The sequence below is a fragment of the Strix uralensis genome, chromosome 7, assembly GCF_047716275.1.
Source record: "Strix uralensis isolate ZFMK-TIS-50842 chromosome 7, bStrUra1, whole genome shotgun sequence".
Lineage (NCBI taxonomy): Eukaryota > Metazoa > Chordata > Aves > Strigiformes > Strigidae > Strix > Strix uralensis.
In genome coordinates this window covers 43,049,859-43,069,152 of record NC_133978.1, presented here as the reverse complement: position 1 = coordinate 43,069,152, position 19,294 = coordinate 43,049,859, and the positions used below count along the sequence as shown (strand labels likewise).

Below are 19,294 nucleotides of genomic sequence, written 5' to 3'. Positions count from 1 at the left end.
CCCAATGTTCAAGAAGAAGCAGGAGTGCCACCTGCCACTCACCATATCTTTTAGCTGATTCTGGCCTGAATGAAGCGCTTGCCTCACACTCTGAGAAAGCAAGATCTCATGACGTAAGCGCTGCTTTCCAAAAGCTACAGCACCACTGGTGACAATCATCATCTCTCGGCCCTGATTTTGAAGCATTGACACCTGTAAATACAGAATGCAAGAAATAGAGCCTGGAGTACGACTACTGCTAGCATGACAATTCTGGCTGTTACAGGCAACCTTATGATCACCAGTTCTTGCTGACACAAGGATTTTGCTTCATCCATGGATGCGCAAAGCAAGGCAACCACTAAGATATTCCTGCACGTCTTCCTAGCCACTCAGCAGCTATGAAAAAGACTGTATGCAATCTTCAGCTTCTGCTAAACTTTCTTTTCACAATACTAATTTTTACAACAGTCATGCTGAATTTTCACAATACTTATTACACAGTAACACATCTACACCCCTTGCCCCTCCACCTCCATTGCTACAGATAAGGAAAGATAAGATGAAAAAGCTGTCAAGTAGCAGCTGTACCTTCCGCCAACCTTCTTATTCACCACCCATTCTCAAGACTGACATTATACAGTAACTTTGTATTCCAATAGTGAAGAAGCTAACTCTGATAGCACAGCTTTTAATTACTTCTTCCTTATATGCATCTGTCCAGATTCCTTTCAAAGCTCTAAAGCTAAATGTCTTAGATGAATTTAATTTATGTTAACTTTACTTCCCAGAGAAGACATGTCCATCTCCCTCAAGGTCATAATTTCATTTTGGAGAACCAATCCATGAGTTGATCCCATCAGTTTTTCCTACAAGTAACAAGGTTTCAAGCTTTCTCCTGAAGGAAATCGGCAAATGCTCAGGTAATCAAGAAGAGACTACTCTTTCTGCAGACTTCACAAACTTCAGTGCCACTAGATCCAATTAATGCCCCAGTCATGTCTTAACTATTGCATAAAAATCTCACTGTGCAAATCTCTCTATACTGGGTCTGGCCGAGGCGGAGTGAACTTTCTTCATAAGGGCCCATATGGTGCTGTGTTTTGGAATTCAGGACTAAAACACTGTTGATAATATTCCGATGTTTTGCCTATTGCTAAATAGTACTTGCAGAGCTTCAAGGCTTTCTTTTTCCCACTATGTCCCATCATAGCAGGTAAGGTAAGGGTTAGGGACGGTTGACAGGAACTGGCCAGAGGGACATTCCATACCGTATAACGTCATGCTCAGTAATAAAACTGGGGTAGCAGAATAGGAAAGCGCAGGGGGTTGTCTTCCAAGGTAGCTGTCACTCGGGGACTAGCTGGGAATTGGTCTGCTTGCACTAGGTAGTGAGTTATTGTCTTAGCATCACTTGTTTCTTTTCCCCTTTCCTTCACTTATTAAACTGTCTTTATTTCAGCACATGAGTTTTCTTACTTTTGCTCTTCCTATTTTCTTCCTAATCTGACTGGTGGTGGGGTGGAGGTATGGGGAGCAAACAAGCATCTGTATGCGTGCTTAGCTGCTGGCTGGGGTCAGCCCACCACACCTTCCAAAACCGACTTACTGAGTTACATGGTTTATGCTACCACAGCACAGGGGGATGAAAAAGGGAAAGGCCAACACGTTGCTTTAAAGGGCCATCACTGCTTTATGAGTTTTTTTCTACAATCTCCCATGCCATCCAACAATTACCAAGTATCTGAAATTAAAACAAACATTCCACTTCAGTCACAGAATTACCTGCTCTACAATAGACGCCAGCCTCCCAAGGGCCAAGCCGCACTCGTCCCCTCGAGTCACAACAGCACTACCCAGCTTCACTACAATCCGCTTCGCATGCTTCAGCTCGCTGCGGTGTGCAAACGATTTTCCATGTGCACGGCTGAGCGGCATGGTGATAAATGGGATGTTGCTCCAACAGCGGATGGATTCATTCCTTAACCTTTGGTTATGGCGAGGAAGATCTGGGGGGAGGGGGTGGCGGGGGAGAGAGGAGGGGGGGGGGGGGGGGGGGAGAGGGGGGATGGGGGGGGGGAGGGGGGGAGCGGGGAGGAGGGGGGGGGAGCAGGAGGGAAATGTCGTCTTAAGTGTTTCATTTAGACTTTAATCCCTTGAAGTCATGTAACATTTCCTCCCTATCCAAGGCTAAAGCTCACAATAGGCTTCTCAGTGACTGGGAATGAAAGGCTAGCTTTCAAGTCATCAAAATAAAGTGATAACCAATAATATCTGATCAGCAGTAACCATCCCTAAAGTATATAAGGCAATATCGCATGGGTCACAGAGCTTTGACTCTGGGCATCTAGAAGACCAAACTGAAGGACACTGTGAAAGAGCCCATACAGCCCACATCAGAAGTAAGTACTAGTTTTAAAAACGGTCTCCTTTGCCTTGCTTCATTAGATACAGCTAGAGAGCTTTTCTGTCTGCAGTAGTACAGAAAGCTTGACTGTTAGGAAAGAAAAGAAACACAGCTTTTAGAACATCCCTGAGTTGGGTACTTTTGCACATTGCTCAACCAGGGGCAGTAGAAGGGGGATGATGGACTCGTGAACTGGAAGTCTCCTTCCTATAGGATAATTAGTTGTTGGAGGTACAAGAGACAGTCACAGTATTACACAGGTAAGATACAAGATACACAAGGCTGACACTTTGTCCAAATCAATGAGCTAGGCAACATTCCTCAGCAAAATCTTTGTTTTCAAAATGCCTGCAAAGGACATTAAGACCACTATCAGCACAGCAGATTAAAGAGCATAGTGACTATTAAGGTACAATCACAAGGAACAGCCTGGATCCTTTCTAACTGACAAAGAAGTGGACCCAAACACATACAGTCCCACAGTTAAGATGAAGGAATGAAGGCAGATGGAAAGCATTGCCAACACACTTCATATGACGTTTTGCAGAGCCACAGTGAATTTTGTCTAAAAAAGGAGTCGTGTAGATACCTGTAGTCTAAGTGTGTCAACTGGATAATATAATATGGAAAGCCATATTACATGAAAAAAATTTGAAACTACATTTTCTTATCTTCCATTTAGTTCTTCTATTACTATTCAGAAACTGCATTAAACCAACTCAACTTTTAGACAGTCTCAAAAATACCAGCCTAGCAAAAAAGAGGAAGAACACCTCTGACATAATTACAGAAAAAATGGCTACTGAGGCTACACTCTGGTGCCAAAAGTTCAACTTAGTCAAAAGATGGCACACATTCATGGAAAAATTATGGAGATCATCATACTGGATGCTACAGAAAGGCATTTAAAGAACAATGCAATCATCAGGCACAATCAGCATGGGTCCATAAAGGGAAAGTCCTGTTTAACTAATTTGATATCCTTCTATGACAAGGTCACCCACCCAGTGGATGAAGGGAAGGCGGTAGATGCAGTTTTTCAGGATTTTACTGAGGCTTGTCATACTGTTCCTCACAGCATCCTTCCAAACAAGTTGTCCAACTGTGAGATGAACAGATTCATGGTGCACTGGATGGAGAACTGGCTGGACAGCAGAGCTCAAGGGGCTGCAGTGAATGGGGCTACGTCTGGCTGATGACCACTCCCCAGTGGTGTTCTTCAAGGCTTTCCTAGGACCAGCACTACTCAGTATTTTTATTGATGATCTGGATGCAGGAGTCGATTGCACCATTAGCACGTTTACTGATGATACTAAACTGGGAGGTGCCGTTGACTCTCCCAAGGGACAAGAGGCCTTGCAGAAGGACGTAGATAGATCGGAGCACTGGGCAATCCTCACCGGCATGAAATGTAACAAGAAGAAATGCCGGATTCTGCCCTGGGGACAGAGTAACACTGGGCCCAAGTATCAACTGGGAGAGGAGTGGCTGGGGAGAGCCTTGCAGAGAGGGCTCTGGGGGTGCTGGGGGGCAGCAGCTCAGCAGGAGCCAGCAGCGTGTCCCGGCCCCAAGAGGGCAACCCGCTTCCCGGGGGCATCCACCCCGGCATGGCCAGCGGCCCAGAGAGGGGACTGTCCTGCCATGGCCAGCGCTGGCGCGCCCTCACCTGGAGCGCTGGTGGCCGGGCTGGGCCCCACCGCTGGAGAAGGACGTGAAGGGCCTCAAATGTGTCCCGAGGAGGGGAACCGAGCTGGGGAGGGGCTGGGAGGCAGGTCCTGCCAGGGGCGGCTGAGGGCTCCGGGCTGGTCCCATCTGGGGAGAAGGGGGCTGAGGGGCCACCTCAGGCCTCTCTGCAGGATCCACGGATGGGATGCCTGGGAATGGCTCAAAACTGCACCAGGGGAGGTTCAGACCAGACATATGGAAGCATTTCTTTATCAAGAGGGTGTTCAAACCCTGGAACAGGCTTCCTGGAGAGGGGCTTGATGCCCCCAGCCTGTCAGGGTTGAAGAGACATTTGGACAATGCCCTTAATAACATTCTCTAACTTCTGGTCAGCCCTGAAGTGGCCAGGGAGATGGACTAGATGATCATTGTAGATCCCTTCCAACTGAAAATATTCTATTCTAGCCAATCCTAACCGGTATCTCCTCTGAAGATGTAGAGGCTTCTTTAAAAATCAGTAAACTGAATCTTATGACATGGTCAGAGTTATCTGATTTTATTTAATCTGTTCAGTCTCTCTAATTTTGATACTTTATAATACAGAATAGATTAATTTATAACTTGAAGTGACTATTCTGGGTGTTTCTTCTGCTGAAGACAGACATGGATGAACACAGTGCTACAGAAAAGAGAAACTTGTCATTTAACAATGTTTTAAATAAACAAATCTTTTGTTCATTATACATGCAGAAGAAGCTTAAATGATTAATCTTAACTGAGGGCTGCACTAACATGTCATACATATAAAAGTAGAAAATGGAATCTGGAGAGGAGTTTCGTTTGCCTGTCATTTTCATAGGGGGCATTCATGTGAATGTAAATAAGGCCTACAATACATATGAAAGAATAGTTGAAAGAGTCCAATTTAACTGTTCTTTCCAGTATTATACATTACTATACAGTATTCGCTTATCCCACACAGTATGACCAGAAAGGAGTAAAACCAATTTATTTCCCATTTTGTTGGTTAGAACTTCAGGGTTTAGAAGGTTCCAAGGCGGCGGCGTTTGTTGAGGGATAACCAGTATCTGAAAAAACACCACTTAGTTTTTCAGAAAAACAGGAAAAAGACAATGGTTCTAGAACAAGCAGAAAATTTCATTCATCTCCACTGAAGTCCTAATTGCTAACCTTGTTCTATGACTGCATAAACCTACCTTTTTTAGTTATTTTAGACTGAACTGAGATATCAGCTCCCATGTTACATAAGCAAAACATTTCTGGTGATGCAAGCCCATTAACTTGCCTTATATGCAATTAGGGAGAAACTGATATAGCCATCCAGTCAACTTTTTGGACAAATAGGTTTCTAGGCATTCCAGTGTTTATATCCAGTACCTTGTCAACAGTTTCACTTCCTTAATAATGAAGGGGAAATATGAAAAGATTTAAGTATTTGGCACTGCAGATCCTTTCAGGTAATGTGCATGAAGCTGGCTTCTGAGGAGTAAAGAAGCAGAATTTCAAAACACACAAGCTGAACACAATCACAACAGCAACAGTAGAGAACAAAAAAAACCCTGTGATAAATGCCAATCTAGCTTTAGAACGCAACTGATGAAGTAACCAGAGTTGTTCCAATCCTGTACACTGACTACTGTTAATACTAAGGAATAATTTTCACAGTGTTAAATGAGTAATTTACTGACTTTGAAGAACACAGAATACGTAGAAATACTGCAAATGCAGAAATCAACAGAGCTATAGAAAAAAACAAGTTTAGCATTTTTAAGATTTCAACATTCATTAATTCATATAAACATCAACAAAATAGAACTCTTAACACACAGACCAATGGGAAATTAATTTTGCATGCAACAGTAAACAGTTAATCTCTTGATCTAATACAGTTGATCTATCCCTGCCTTCTCTATTTCAGACCACCAATCAAATAGACAGTGAATGGTTCTCTCAAGTTAGATTTTCCGGGAACAACTATTTACAGGGCACCTATGTATTTCCACTCAGGTTTCCTGCAAGCATCTTTCCACTTTTATCTAATCTGAATAAATTTGAGCTTCACACCTTGCTTTACTCAAGACATCTGTAGGCTGAAAATGCAGATGGGGGTACAGGCACAATCAGATCTTGTTTTCCAGGAATGTATGAGGCTGAAATAAAGAACTTTTACAGTAGCAGTACTTTCACAACTGATTTTTTTTTTGCTTGAAATGCACATCAGAATGAAAAATACACCCTCCCAGACAACCAGCTGAATATTATTGAATTAAGGGAGGAAGTAACATTAAGAAAGCAGAGCTTCAACTGCAGCTCACTCTAGAGGTTATAAGCTTTGAATGATGTTAATGAGGTGATTTTACTTGCAACATAGTAAGGAGAATAGGCGTGCCCAGACACATACTGATCAACATTATTACAAACATGTGCTTTCTCATACATACATAAACGGGAAATGGCTGCGATGGCATGTGGCGGTAACACAAAGCACCATCCAGGGGAACGGACAAGAGGGCTCAGAGCAGCTCGACACAACATTTTGGGATGCCTTCTGCAAATCAAGGATATCTGTAAGTTAAAAGGGAGGGAGGAAGGGGAAAAACTGGTTAAATATCAGTGAATTTCCATCTATATTTCTCTCCTCTCCTGTCTCCGCCTAGTCCTCTTTGTCCTGTAGAGTCTTAACACAATTTCCTTGTGCAAGAGACAGGCAGCCCACTCTCTCCATTTTGCAGAATTCTGACTGTGACTTAGAAGAACTGAAGGCCCCTGTTCCCCACCTGCTGACAGGGGATCATTATTAAAGATCCAGAACAAAACATGGTTCCCCAAGAAGGGAAAAGACTATTACTGAGTGTGCCTACAATGGAGAAAAGTCATAACTTTGTCTGCAGAGAAGCCTGGAAGAAAAAAAAAAATAACATGTAGAGAAGTTGTATCATCCAGACTTCTCCGTACGTGCCACAAAAGAGCATCTATCTACTATACTTCCATGTATCTCAGCGCTATTCAGTATAGAAGATATGCTGATTCACTTTTCCCTGAGCATTACCAAATGACAAGACACTAACCACGATTACAAATAAGGACACCAATTTCCAAGATATCTGGCATTAGTTTCCCTTGACTGAACTTGTAAATACTCAGGATTCTTGAAATCAAAATCCACTAGAGCAAGCACCCAGCAAACAAGGGATACAAAATCTGCGATTTCCTATGACAAGTCTAGCTGAAGTAATGCATCTAGTATCACAAAGGAAACAAAGGAGATAAAGAAGAATCCAGTTCTCTCAGGCAGTGCTTAAGCCATGAAACCTCCTCTTCTCCTTTTAGAAAATTTTGCTTCCAATCCATCCCTCTGCATCATTGGAACAGAGCTAACAACATTGCATAAGCTGTGGTAGAGAGAAGGTATTGAAGAGAGGACAAGGAGAGCTCAAACTAGCTGCACTGGAAGACTGCCATTACAAGTACCGTGACAATTATAGCGCCTGGCAGTTCTGGCATACATGTACAGGAACACTTGAAGTTGCTTCATTACTCTGCATCAGTGTATTGTTATTATACCTCATTATAATCCTTACCAAAACATACACTTCTACATAAGACAAGGCAGTTACCAGCAGATAATGGTTCTGCTGTTTCAGCTAGTAAAGATTACATAGGATGGCATTTTAACAATATTAATCTGCAATGTCCCTGAAATGGCAGTCTTGACCACTGTCGGGATGAGGCAGACAACGGACTCAGAGCAGATGATACAACTGAGCAAGTAGTCCAAGTTTTCTTCTCATAACAGGGCAAGCTTAAAGGAGCTGGTGAACAGAACTAACTAGACATTCCGTCTTTGAACCCTTAGCAGCCACCTCATGCACATGCCCCTGGAAGGCACAACAGTTCCCACAGTTCGTATGTCTGGCTGTTTGACTTCTCCACCTTGAAGTTCACCCTGGCATCTACTGTCAGCCATCATCTTCCCAGTAGGTCTTAATTGTGTCTCAGAGGGATGTTCAAAGTCCAGTAGCTCCTGACAACCTGAACTGGCAAACAGCAGGTCCTTTACCCAGAACCCCTTCCACCACAGTCATCCTGAGTGGAACTGCCTGTTCCTCTTCAGCTCCCTTCACAGACCTTCTGTTCCCTTAGGGAACAGAATCAGAAGTTTCACCCCCAGACTTCTGTTACAATCTCTCCTATCAGGCCTTTAACTCCCACTACAGTAATAATCTACACCTGGTGTTGCACTGTCACTAGAATACAGATGGATCAAGCTGTGTTGCCTCTGTGGCTGCTCCTCCTGATCTGCCAGAATCACTTCACATTCTCACTGCAAGGCTGCTTGCAACTAAGGGCAACCCTGTCCTGGAAGACTGCCTCCTGTTTCCCTTTCCCAGAGACAACTCTGCTAAGAGTGAGCAGACAACAAGGAGTGAGAAGTGGCAGACAGCATGGATCTTTCGAAGGAAAAAAGATCAGAAAGAAATAGCACATTTTTGAAACTAGTTTGTGGGAAAAGGCAAGGAAACTAAGTTAACAGGAAGACAGAAACAAAGTTTTAAAGCAGCAGCAGACATCAAGAAAAGAGATACATGAAATAGGAATGATGCTGCCAGAAAGCACAGAGCACAGGGCATGCTGTAAATGACAAGCTTTCTTTCAGGGTAGTCTGAGGATACAGAACAACTCCTTTCTCTCTTCTCACTCAATCAGTGATTTAAAGTTAATTTCAATCCTCACTTTCCATACCTGGAATGGTTCTGGTCTTCAGTAACAAATCAAGAAAAGGTACATAATTAAAAAAAATGCAAAAACTTCTGCCTTACTTGGAGGGGAGGGAGCAATAAAAAGAAATGCAAAATGCATTATTCCAGTATTTCTCCAAGACTCTAGCATCAGCTTAAAAATTTGTTTTTTTCATTACCAGGAAAACCTACTCCTTCCAAACTAGTCTCCCAACCTGACTTTTAAAAATACCATTCTGCCATCATCTCTTTAAACAATAAAAGTTATCCTTATCACTCATATAAAGCCATGCTATTGGACAATTTTCAGGAATTTATTATCTTCATAGCAGCTGTTAAGTAGCACATTGCATTTAGGTTCTGTTCCAGATTAGTGTAAAGAGACTTAGTCACCTTCCCAAGCAATAATAGGTCTCAAATCCTAGAACTGGTGCCTTTAACAACAATCTGTAACACTCATTTTTCAGTCTGTTGGCTGCAGGCCCATGGGATGTCCACAACTATTTGCAGTGAGTTGACAAAATAAAACTAAATAAACTTTTTTCACAGTTTTATATATAAAAGGCCAATATCTCAACTGCGTGTTAGGACATTCCACAAGTGAAAAAAATCTGGAAACCAAACTCCTATAGAAAGAGCTATACTGTACTACACTTAAGCAGAGATAAATCAAGTTCCCAGGGAATGCACACAATTTTAATGAATTAAGTCTTTACCATATCACAAATAAGTCCTCTGTAACATACAGTGGGCTTTGTTATTTAAATAGCTTTGTCACCTTACCAACTATAACTTTTGTAATTAAAAAAAAAAAAAATCTGCAGTTCTTAGTGCAAACTCAAAACCAAGAAACCTTCCCAGAGGGAAGCCAGTTCAGAACTAACTAAAATAAAGAAAAGCTTCAAATAAATTGTCTTTAGCACAGTTCGCAAATAGCTTTGCCCAGGTTCTACAGAAGTTATACACACTGAGAACAGGCAATTCAAAGCAACATGTACCATGCGATTCTTTTCTACCAGGAATCCATTCCAGCAGGACAGTGTGGTCACGGCAGTCTGCGTCTACTGGCATTGCCTTGTGCAGCAAAGTAAAACCCTATCACTGGCCTGTTAGAAGCGTTCTAATAGCGGCAATCTGAATGTCTCAAAAGACAGCCTCTGCGGAAGTTCCATTTGTTACACCTTGTCTATAAGCAAGTTAAGCAGCACAAGCAGGGGTGTGTGGTAGCAGCACTAGGGCCAGGACCAGGGCCTCCCGCTGTCTGCCCTGGAAAGGGCGAGCAGAGGAACCAGCGACTGGCATACAGGCAGCAGCAGAACCCACTCAAGCACAGACAGGAAGTTTAACGAAAGACAACGGCAGACAAACTGCTTGTTGCACGTTTATCAGTGACACCTACAGGCGTCACTCCTCGCCTGAGAACTTCGACCGACCAGAATTTCCGTACCTGAGCCCTCCTGCTGAAACCGAGACACAGATTTCTGAGAGAAGCAGACCCTGCAGTCCCGCAGAGCCGCCGGTGGTCCCGCAGAGCGGCGGGCGGCAGACGTGGCTCAGCCGCCCGGCAGCGGGAGCCACATCAGCGCTGCAAGCGCGGACTAAAAACCAACCGCTGGCTGATGCAACCCCAGCGACTCCAGCCTCATCCCTCCCACCAGCACGCACACCTTCCCACCCTGCTGTCCCAGCAGATGATGTAATTCTACTCCACGTTGCAGCACAAAATCCAGGGCTTTACAAGTTACAGCATTAACAACTGTTTTCTGTCTAGTCCCAGACTAGTCCAGACAGCCCTACCCACTGCACAGGCTGCCTGGCCATCTCCCACATCAAGCTTCCCTTGACCTTGATTCTCTCTGTTCTCAGATGTTCGTAGTCTGATGCAGACAGCAGATGAAAGAGATCTGTAGCCAAACTTCTGAGAGTGGCTTTACCTCCTCAGGCACTTTACCTCCTTCAGGTGCTTTGTTCTCTCTACTGCAGCCCAAACGCCTCCACAAGGGCAAGAGTGCTTTGCTCTTCACTATCTCCCATATCCCATCTGCATTCACTTCTAAATTAAGAGAATCCTAGAATCATTTAGGTTGGAAAAGAGCTTTAAGATCACTGAATCCAACTGTAAGCCTAAGGCCACTAATTTAGCAAGTGCAACTTCTATGAACTATGCTTCCAAATAGGAAGCAACAGGTTCCCCTCAACCCTCGCAGATACTGAGGAGCTGCTTTTCTTTTCCAGACACTGAAATAGAGGAAGAATTGGTAAGAGAAAATGAACAGAAACTAAATTGGTACTTTCATCTGCCACACGAAACCAGTAGTTTTTATGGAAGGATGCTTGTTAGTGGCAAGGAATCCTAAATTTGCTACCTGGTCAGCAGTTATTTACTTCAGTGTATAGCAAGCATAGTAGGAAGTGAGCAATGGAAAACTGTGGTTTCACATAGTTAAGGGCAGTGAACATCTTGAGTAATCTTAAAAAGAGTTTCATCTTTGAGAAAAAGCATGGAACTATCCTGATGGTATTAACAATCTGTAGGCAGACATGCTACAGTCCACCTTCAGTCCTAGACACAACTGCACAGAGATACACCTGTGTTTGTGGCAAAGACTTTTCTCCCCCCACTAACTAAAAAAAAAAAAAAAAAAAAAATCACACAGAGTATCTGCTTTAATCAACATTACTCAGTGAGGAACATAAGGACACAGGTACATTTAACCAAGGACTAGTCCTTACTAAGAAACCTCAAGAGAGGGTTAGTTAGCATCTTTCAAGTATTTCCCACCTCCTGACACCATCTCTCTACTCTTGCCTGGATCTAATCTGGCTACTTTCTTCTACCACCTGTTTTCAGCACTGAGCAGCAAAACAACAGGTTCCACCAGCTGTTAAGGACAAAGATGATAGAACCAGCATTCCAGTTCTGTTCCAGCTTCCCTATAGCCATCAAATGAAGGCTGTACAAATTCCAAAGATCATACAGGAAAAGCAATGAGGCTGATTAAAAATTTTGTAATAGCTATGGTTAGTAAAGTGACAATAGTGCCACTAAAGGACAAGATACAAATCACGTAACCAGGACACGTGCTCATAACCAGGAGAAACTGTAGCCAGGGAAATGCAAGGATAGAATGAAAATAAATCAAAAATGTAGACTGAAGTCAGCACTCTTGTTTAATATTTCAGGAGAAAGACTGATTTCTACGTTTAGTACCCTGGGTGTCAGCCTCTCTTCTATAACCTCTTACAGAAACTTTAGTTGCACTTTTTTACCCTACAATATTTTTTTGAATTCATACCCTCCATTTCCAAAGCACCATTGTGGAACCTCTTCAACAACTGCCTTCTGGCAACAGCTAAGCCAGCCAGCCAGCCACAACTTCCTAAGAAAAACCAGGGAACGATCACCAACCGTGGGATTTATTTCTAAGCCCCTATCCTACTCCAAGAGCAGCACCACTCAAAACAGCATTCATCAGCACTTCAGCCGCATGGAACGGTGCATGCGCAGCTCAGAATTCCCTCCAGTTCCTTATTTTTAAGCCATTTTCCTTCACCTACCTTTACTTTTTTATTCTCTGCCCTCACAACATCTTTCCCTCTTCTTTTGGGGTTGGGGAGAAACAAGATAGCATTCAGTTTCTATAAAGGTTAAGATGACACCCAAATCCTAATGGGGAAAATAAGAAATAAAATAAAACACATCAGTAGAACAGCAGTCCGTCAGATGCCCAGATAAAGTACATGGGCAGGGCAAAAAAGGAATTAAAACCACCTGAGTACTCTCCCAGTCTCCAGCTTTGCGTGGCTCTGGGGCTATTCACCTTTTTCACACCACTCATGACTGTACAGACTTGTAGTGCACCCACCCTCTCATTCCTCCCTCTGCTGTGATGCTCAAGTTGTCCCTAAACAATTCTAGCACCCGAAGTGCACCAGTTTTGCCACCCCTCCTGCTCAAAGGTGCAGTTCCCACCCCCCTCCGAAAAACAGCTTGATCATGGTAATATTCTGGTCAAAGACCAACTGACCCACCTGTCTGTACAATCACATGAGTACTAGCACAAGCAAGAGAGAATCAGAGCAACTCCTTCAACTATGCTGCCACTAATAAGTCAGTATAGGATGCTCTTAACTCTCCTTATATCAAGGCTATTTCAGACCTACAATCATCTCCATTGCTCTTCCTCCACCTCCCCAATTATCCTAAACAGAGTATAGCACATTACCCAAGGGAAAGTCCAGAACTGCACAGAGTACCCAAGTCTGGACGAGGCAAGGATTTATACAGTGGCATGATATGGTCTGTTATTCTGCACTTCATTCCTTACCTGATAATTTCTACCATTCTATTTGCTCTTTGACTTTCACTACACCTCAAACTGACTTTTCAGAATACCATCCACACTGACTCTCCGGTGTTTTCTTCCCTAGATGCTGCAGAAAAACAAAAATACCATTGCTTTCATATTCCTACTAATACAACGTGCAACAAGAGCAACTGAAAAATTACTGAAGCTAAGCCTGAAAGATGCTCCCTATTACTGAATACACTTCTTATGACAGCCCTGGCAAAGAGTAGCTTAGAAGAGCAAGGTAGTACAGCAAACAACCAAACAAATCAGTACAGCAATTGACACAAGTATTATTCACTGACACATATACAGAAAAGGTAATGTACTTTCTACAGTGATTAAATACAAATACTACAGAACAGGAAAAAATAAAACTTAAACTCTTTGTAAATTGCTTCTCAGTGTCATCAAGAGCAAATATGACAACAGAAAGAAGGTAAACACGTCCAAGTAACCATCATTTTTTAGGGTACAGTTAGCACAGGTATAAGCATTTATGGAAGCATCTTAGTTATTTTTCATTTAAAAAACCAAAACTGTTCTTGACTTTGTAGTACAGAGACACTCGCTAAGGGCTTTTGGAAAACTGTAAGCTTTGCTCATTAAGTCTCCTTTATCTACAGTTTTATCACTTCTTTCAGAGAGCTATCAGGTTTCTTAAAAACCCTCTGATCTAATCCTGTTATATCTCCCGTGAAGAAACACTAAGTGAACAACACAGGCTTATCACCAAGAATCAGGTCAACACCTAGGTAATAACTTTTACGCGTCATGCAAGTGTCAGGAGGGTTTAAATATTTTCTTTGGGCATGCAAAAATCTTGTAAGTAGATGCAAGAGACCAGTAAGGAAAAAGAAATCTCAAGAGGAGCAACAGCTCTGCTCTCACAGAGCTCCGGAAGAAAGGCCAATGCAGCTCGTATCAACTAGTGCTTGCAGGGTGCAAACTGTAATTTCACTTTGCCAACAAGTCCACGAGGTAGCAACGCTCTGCAGCCGTCGAGGCGTGACCCGAAGGCTGCGGGGCTCTGGAAGCTTGCGAGAACCGCAACAGGGAGCACGCTGACGCGAGGCAGCGCTGCCGCGATGTCCGCACCGCACCTCTAAACTTCTAAGGCTTAGCTCGCTTTTTCCCCCCCGCCCCCCCCCCCCCAAAGTCCTCACCCCACCGCTGCGAGCCCTGCAGACACCGCCCCTGACCCTCCCGTTCCAGCAGAGGAACCGGCAGCGACCGCTCCGACGCACGCAGTGCGGGGACGAAAGGCCCGGTCCAGCCCAGCGCCGGACACGCCGCGCCTCGTCCCGCCGCGCTCAGCCGCAGCAGCACGGGCCCGCCTCGACGGCGCCCCCCGGGCGGCGCAACCGGGCCTCGTCGCGGCCTCCCGGCCCCGGACACAGCTCGCCACCGCGGGCCGAGGCCGCTTGCCAGCGCAGGGCGCGGAGCCCGGCGGAGCGGAGCGCGGCCCATCCCGGCCCTCACCGCCCGGCCCGGCCCGGCCCGGCCCGGCCCAGCCCAGCCCAGCCCTCACCGCCCGGCACTCACACTCCCGCCGCCGCCGCCACACGCTGCTTCCGGCCCGGCCCCGCCCCCGGCGGGCAGCGCGCGGGGAGGGGGCGCGAGCGCGCGGTCTGGGCGCTCCGGTGCGGCCGGGCGGGGGACGGCGGCGGCGGCTTTTTCCGAGTCCCGGAGCTGGGGTCGGTTCATTCTGCAGCCGTAGTAGGGGCGGCGGGCGGGAGCGCCCGCCCCCGCCCGGGGGCGCTGCTGCGTGCTCTCCGGCTCAACCCCCCGCGGGGTTTCGGGGGCGCCAGCAGAGGGGCTGGGAGCCGGCCGCGCTGGGCAGAGCCAGCCCGGCCCGCCGTGGCCGCCCGGTGCCGGTGTCGGCGGGGCTCGGGGCGCAGCACGAGTTGACGTGAAGCGGCGAGAGAGAGAAACCCGCTGTGCAGGAGCAGTGGGGGGCGCTGGTGGCGTTAGTGTGCAAAGGAAAAGCCAAAGAAGACATCTTAAAGATTTCTGTGAGCTCCTTAGTGTGCTTCCATCTGGCAAGTTTCTCCCTCTAACCCTTTGTTCCATTCAGTTACTGTCACCTCTAAATTAATTTCCTGGATTCCACAAATTAGGAGCATGAGAGGACATGTGACATAGACTACAAATGTGTTTTGCTGAAAGCTTTGCAAAGATCCTATGGGCACAGCTGAGAAGCCATGTCTCTCTAAAATCAAAGCTTGTTGCTGTACTGATACCACCAGCCATGTATAACATCAGAATTCATGTGTTCCCACTGGCTTTCATGGGCTGCCCCGGAATCAGAAGCAATGGAAGCAGCAGACAGTAGCACAGAATTTTTTCCAAGCTAATAAACCATGCAAACAATTGGAAAGTTAAATATGTGAAGTTACCCCATAAGCTGCATGTTTTAGATGGGTTGTGGTTTTGTTTTATTCAGGTTATCATCTTTGATATCCTGACTAATTACAAGTTTTCCAGGGGTTTTTTTGCACTCTTCTGTTTTAAGTTTGTAATGAGGAAGAGCAAAAGTTGCTATACACAGTATAGGTACAGAAGCAAGAAACACATTTTGTTAAAGGTAGGGCAGATTTCTCTAATTTTCTTGCCCATTATTGATTCCACCGGAGTCCTTGACATTAGATGGGGCAGATTTTTCCATCTGAAGAATTTAAGATAATAAATCCTTTGCTAAAAAAATATACTGTTGTCCACCAACTTCATGGAATGATCGAGCAGATTTCCTTACCCTGTGTGATGCAGTGGAGCAGACTAGATAATCAGAAGATCACCTTCAACTTCAAAACCAATAAACTTACATTCTGGTTCTATAGACTGAGCCAGAGGAAAGGTATTGCAGTAAGCTTCAGTCTCATAATACATCTACAAATTCTTTCAATCAAAAAGTTGATTTTTTTTCTTTAGGGCTCTTCACAACTGTCTCTGATGTGCCACCTAGAATTTCAGTGGCTATCATTATCAGTCCAGTTCCTATCTGGAGCCACAAGAGAATGTTCCTTACCTAGGCAAAGCCATATTTGGGCCTGTTTCTTCAAGAAAAAAAAAGATCAGGAAGGAAGCTGTCTTGACAAACAAGTAAAATTCAATTCAGTTTCAGAGGATGGAACATTTGCAATTATTTTGCCTTGTGTAATGCTATTGCTAATGTAAACAGCGATTAAAACACAAAAATTTCAATTTAATATCTGTATTTGAAAAGGTATAGAAAAATATGAGTCAAGAACTGTCACAGAGACATGGTTATCACGTAACTAACACTGACAGGTTAAAGGTGACTGGCAGACATGTCTACTCATAAAATAATAATTCAGGCTGCCTGGGAGGGCTCCTATATTTTAAGTGTTCAGTTAGTTCCAGGTAGAAAAATCAGGTGCTTCTCCAACAGCAAGATGACTGAATGAACCTTGCTCCTCTCTCCATACTCCTTGGTTTAGAAAGAACTTTCAGTTTCTGGGAACGTGGAACGTTCATTTTAACGTCCTTGTTCCTCATTAACGCACCGTCTCTTGATCCCTCCATCCCTCAAGTGTTTCACTGCAGTGCAGTTTGCAGACAGTGCATATGGAGAACAGAGACATGACAGGACACAGGACAAAAGCTGGTCATGTGGCTTAATCCAAGAATAGAAGGCACATAGATATCACAGGCACAGTATAAGAACCTGAGGAGAAAAGTCTATGATCTGGATCATAATGTATCAACTTACTTACTGAACTTTAAGTACAGGTCCCCGTCTATCTGACTTTTCAAAAGCAGAGAATACTAGATATTATTAGAATCAACAAAAAATAGCCAACCAGATCACCTCTGTAACTTCGTTCCAAATTCATTGCCACCTTGAATGGGAAAAAGATGTCAAACGGGAGTTTCCAGTGCACTGGGGGCTGGCCTCGTGGAGGTTCTGGCCATTCCGTCATGTCAGCGAAGGTAACAACAGTTGTCAAAGGTACTGCGCTTGTGCTTAGGAACTGTAACAAGAAGGAAAGCACAAAGAGCTTAGCAAGCTTAATACAAGAGATACATCTCCTTGATTTGCTAATGGAGACCCACTGTAGACGACTGGCAAGCAAGGTGTCTTCAGGATGGTAGGAATTAAGTGTTTCAAATACATATCTTTAGTGGAGTAACTCTGCTTCCCTAGGATTGATACTCGGCAGGTTAATTGAGGGCACAGGTCTCGGGAAAGATCAGTAGCTACTGTGCATCATGCATTATAGATCTCCAGAATGGAAGCAGTGACTCAAGCTCTGCTAGAGTAAGTCTTCTATTCAGAGGAAAGATGTATCAGCTAGTTGGTAACAAGAACAGAAGCAAACGCAGATGTATTTTTTATAAAATTATATATTTTATGTAAGATAAGATCATCTGGCCCTTTGAACAGGTGATTGCTGCCAGAAACAGAGAGGACTGCCACAAGATTTTATCCTTTCAATAAAATATCAATAAAATAAAGCCAGGACCCAATACAACAACTAATTTCTCACATTTTAGGATATTGTTTCAGGAAGGAGACAGATTGGTAGGTCAGTTAGTAAAGATGGAACTGGGGACTGAACTTCTAAGGCCTCAGTTCCTTTCTGTTTCAACAGAATGCTCTAAGACAATACACTGACTCCTTGAGCTGTGTGGAGTTTCATTGCTAGCTTGGGCTGACTTAAGACCACGCCGCTGCCAAAAGAGCAACCTTACTCCCTGCCCCAGCCTCCCAGCTCTGCACGCTAACCTCGAGAGAGGGATCTACTGGCAGCATACCTCCTGCACTTGCACTGGTTTAAGCCAATCTGAGAAATCACCACTGCATTCACTTCCCTGGAAACAATCTGGGACATTGCCTTTAGAGCAAAGCTGTGCAGGAAACATTTGAAAAAGTTCCAAGACAGAATTCATGACTCTTTAAGAGAAAAATATGAGACTCCTGTTAGGGAATTTTTGTGGTACCTCTTGAGGCAAATTAAAAACACTTTTGTGCTTAAACATAAAAGAAAAATGTAATAAACAATGCATTGGGCAGAGTCCTATCACCATACATGGTTCTACATGGAGTCTGCAAAGATGCATCATGAGCAGATTCCTTATAATCACTTGCACCAGCCCCAGTCCCGAGAGCATCAGCATGGGGCACCTCAGCCCAGCTGTGGGTCCAACCCCAGCCCAGCTCTGCTGCCCAAAGGTGGCCCCTGAGCTTGTGCCCCAGGGTGTTCCCATTCCAGGATGGCTACAAGATAATACTGAGGCTGTTTCTTATTTCATCACCAAGGGAAACTTCACTCCTTTGCAAGGAATCTGTGTCTGGCATCCCTGGTTCCAGCCAGTTTAACCTCTTGTTGCAGTGGGGCCTTCTTGCCCTCCGTGCCAGATCATTCCTTCATCACAAATTACCACTGCTGAGCAGTTACAATTAGAATCTCCCCTTCACCCTTGGTGGATATAAATTCTCCTATCAATGAGTAAACAAACACATGGTAGGCACAATCGCCTGAGTCAACAAGAAGCCTCAAAATGATTCTGGCTTTGTGTCTGGACTTTCAAAATCTGCCTTAAAATCAGAGATTAGTGGGGAAGAAACCCCATACACAACCCCTCCTCAACAGCTGGGAGAAGGCAGCCACAAGCAACACCTTGTATAGCTTAACATCACTGAAGACCATCTTGTATTTTCAGGAAGTCCAAATACAACTGTGACCAGATACTGTGGGTGGGTGTAGGAAATGGGATGTCTTTCCTGGGTTCTGTGTTTTCTGGTGAGTCACTAAGGCAACTCTCCAGTGACACAGTGTGGTCTAAAGGAAAAGGTTTTCTCTAAAAATTAATAGTTCTTGGATAGAGAATCTGTAGGCTAGAACTAGGAAGTGACATAATTTAGAAGTAAAGCAATATACAGCACACATTGGTGATCTCACTGGTACGCTTGCAAATGGCTGTAATTCTTAACTGCTGGGTACAGTCCTGACTGGTACCTTTGCTAAAATGTCTTTACTAACAACCCTAATTTGTGGATTTGCACTGATGAGGTCAGTTCTGATTTTAATGCTGTGTTCTTTTCTTGATGGAAACTTGCTTTATCATTGGCTTTGCAATATACCTTCTTACAGCTCTAAAGTAATTGG

General features: G+C 44.3%; 1 protein-coding gene across 18 annotated transcripts in view; it reads right to left on the bottom strand.

Moving 5' to 3' along the window:
• ALDH18A1 (aldehyde dehydrogenase 18 family member A1) overlaps positions 1–19,294 on the bottom strand; it is a 49,908-nt gene that overhangs the window by 20,362 nt on the left and 10,252 nt on the right. For 5 of the 18 annotated variants that reach the window (XM_074875610.1, XM_074875612.1, XM_074875613.1 and 2 more), the window contains 3 exons: positions 16,993–17,155; positions 1,765–1,988; positions 43–192 (listed from right to left, as the gene is read on the bottom strand). In XM_074875610.1, coding sequence (XP_074731711.1) covers positions 43–192; positions 1,765–1,988; positions 16,993–17,155 — 537 coding nt within the window. The other 13 variants (XM_074875618.1, XM_074875619.1, XM_074875620.1 and 10 more) reach the window with 13 other exon arrangements.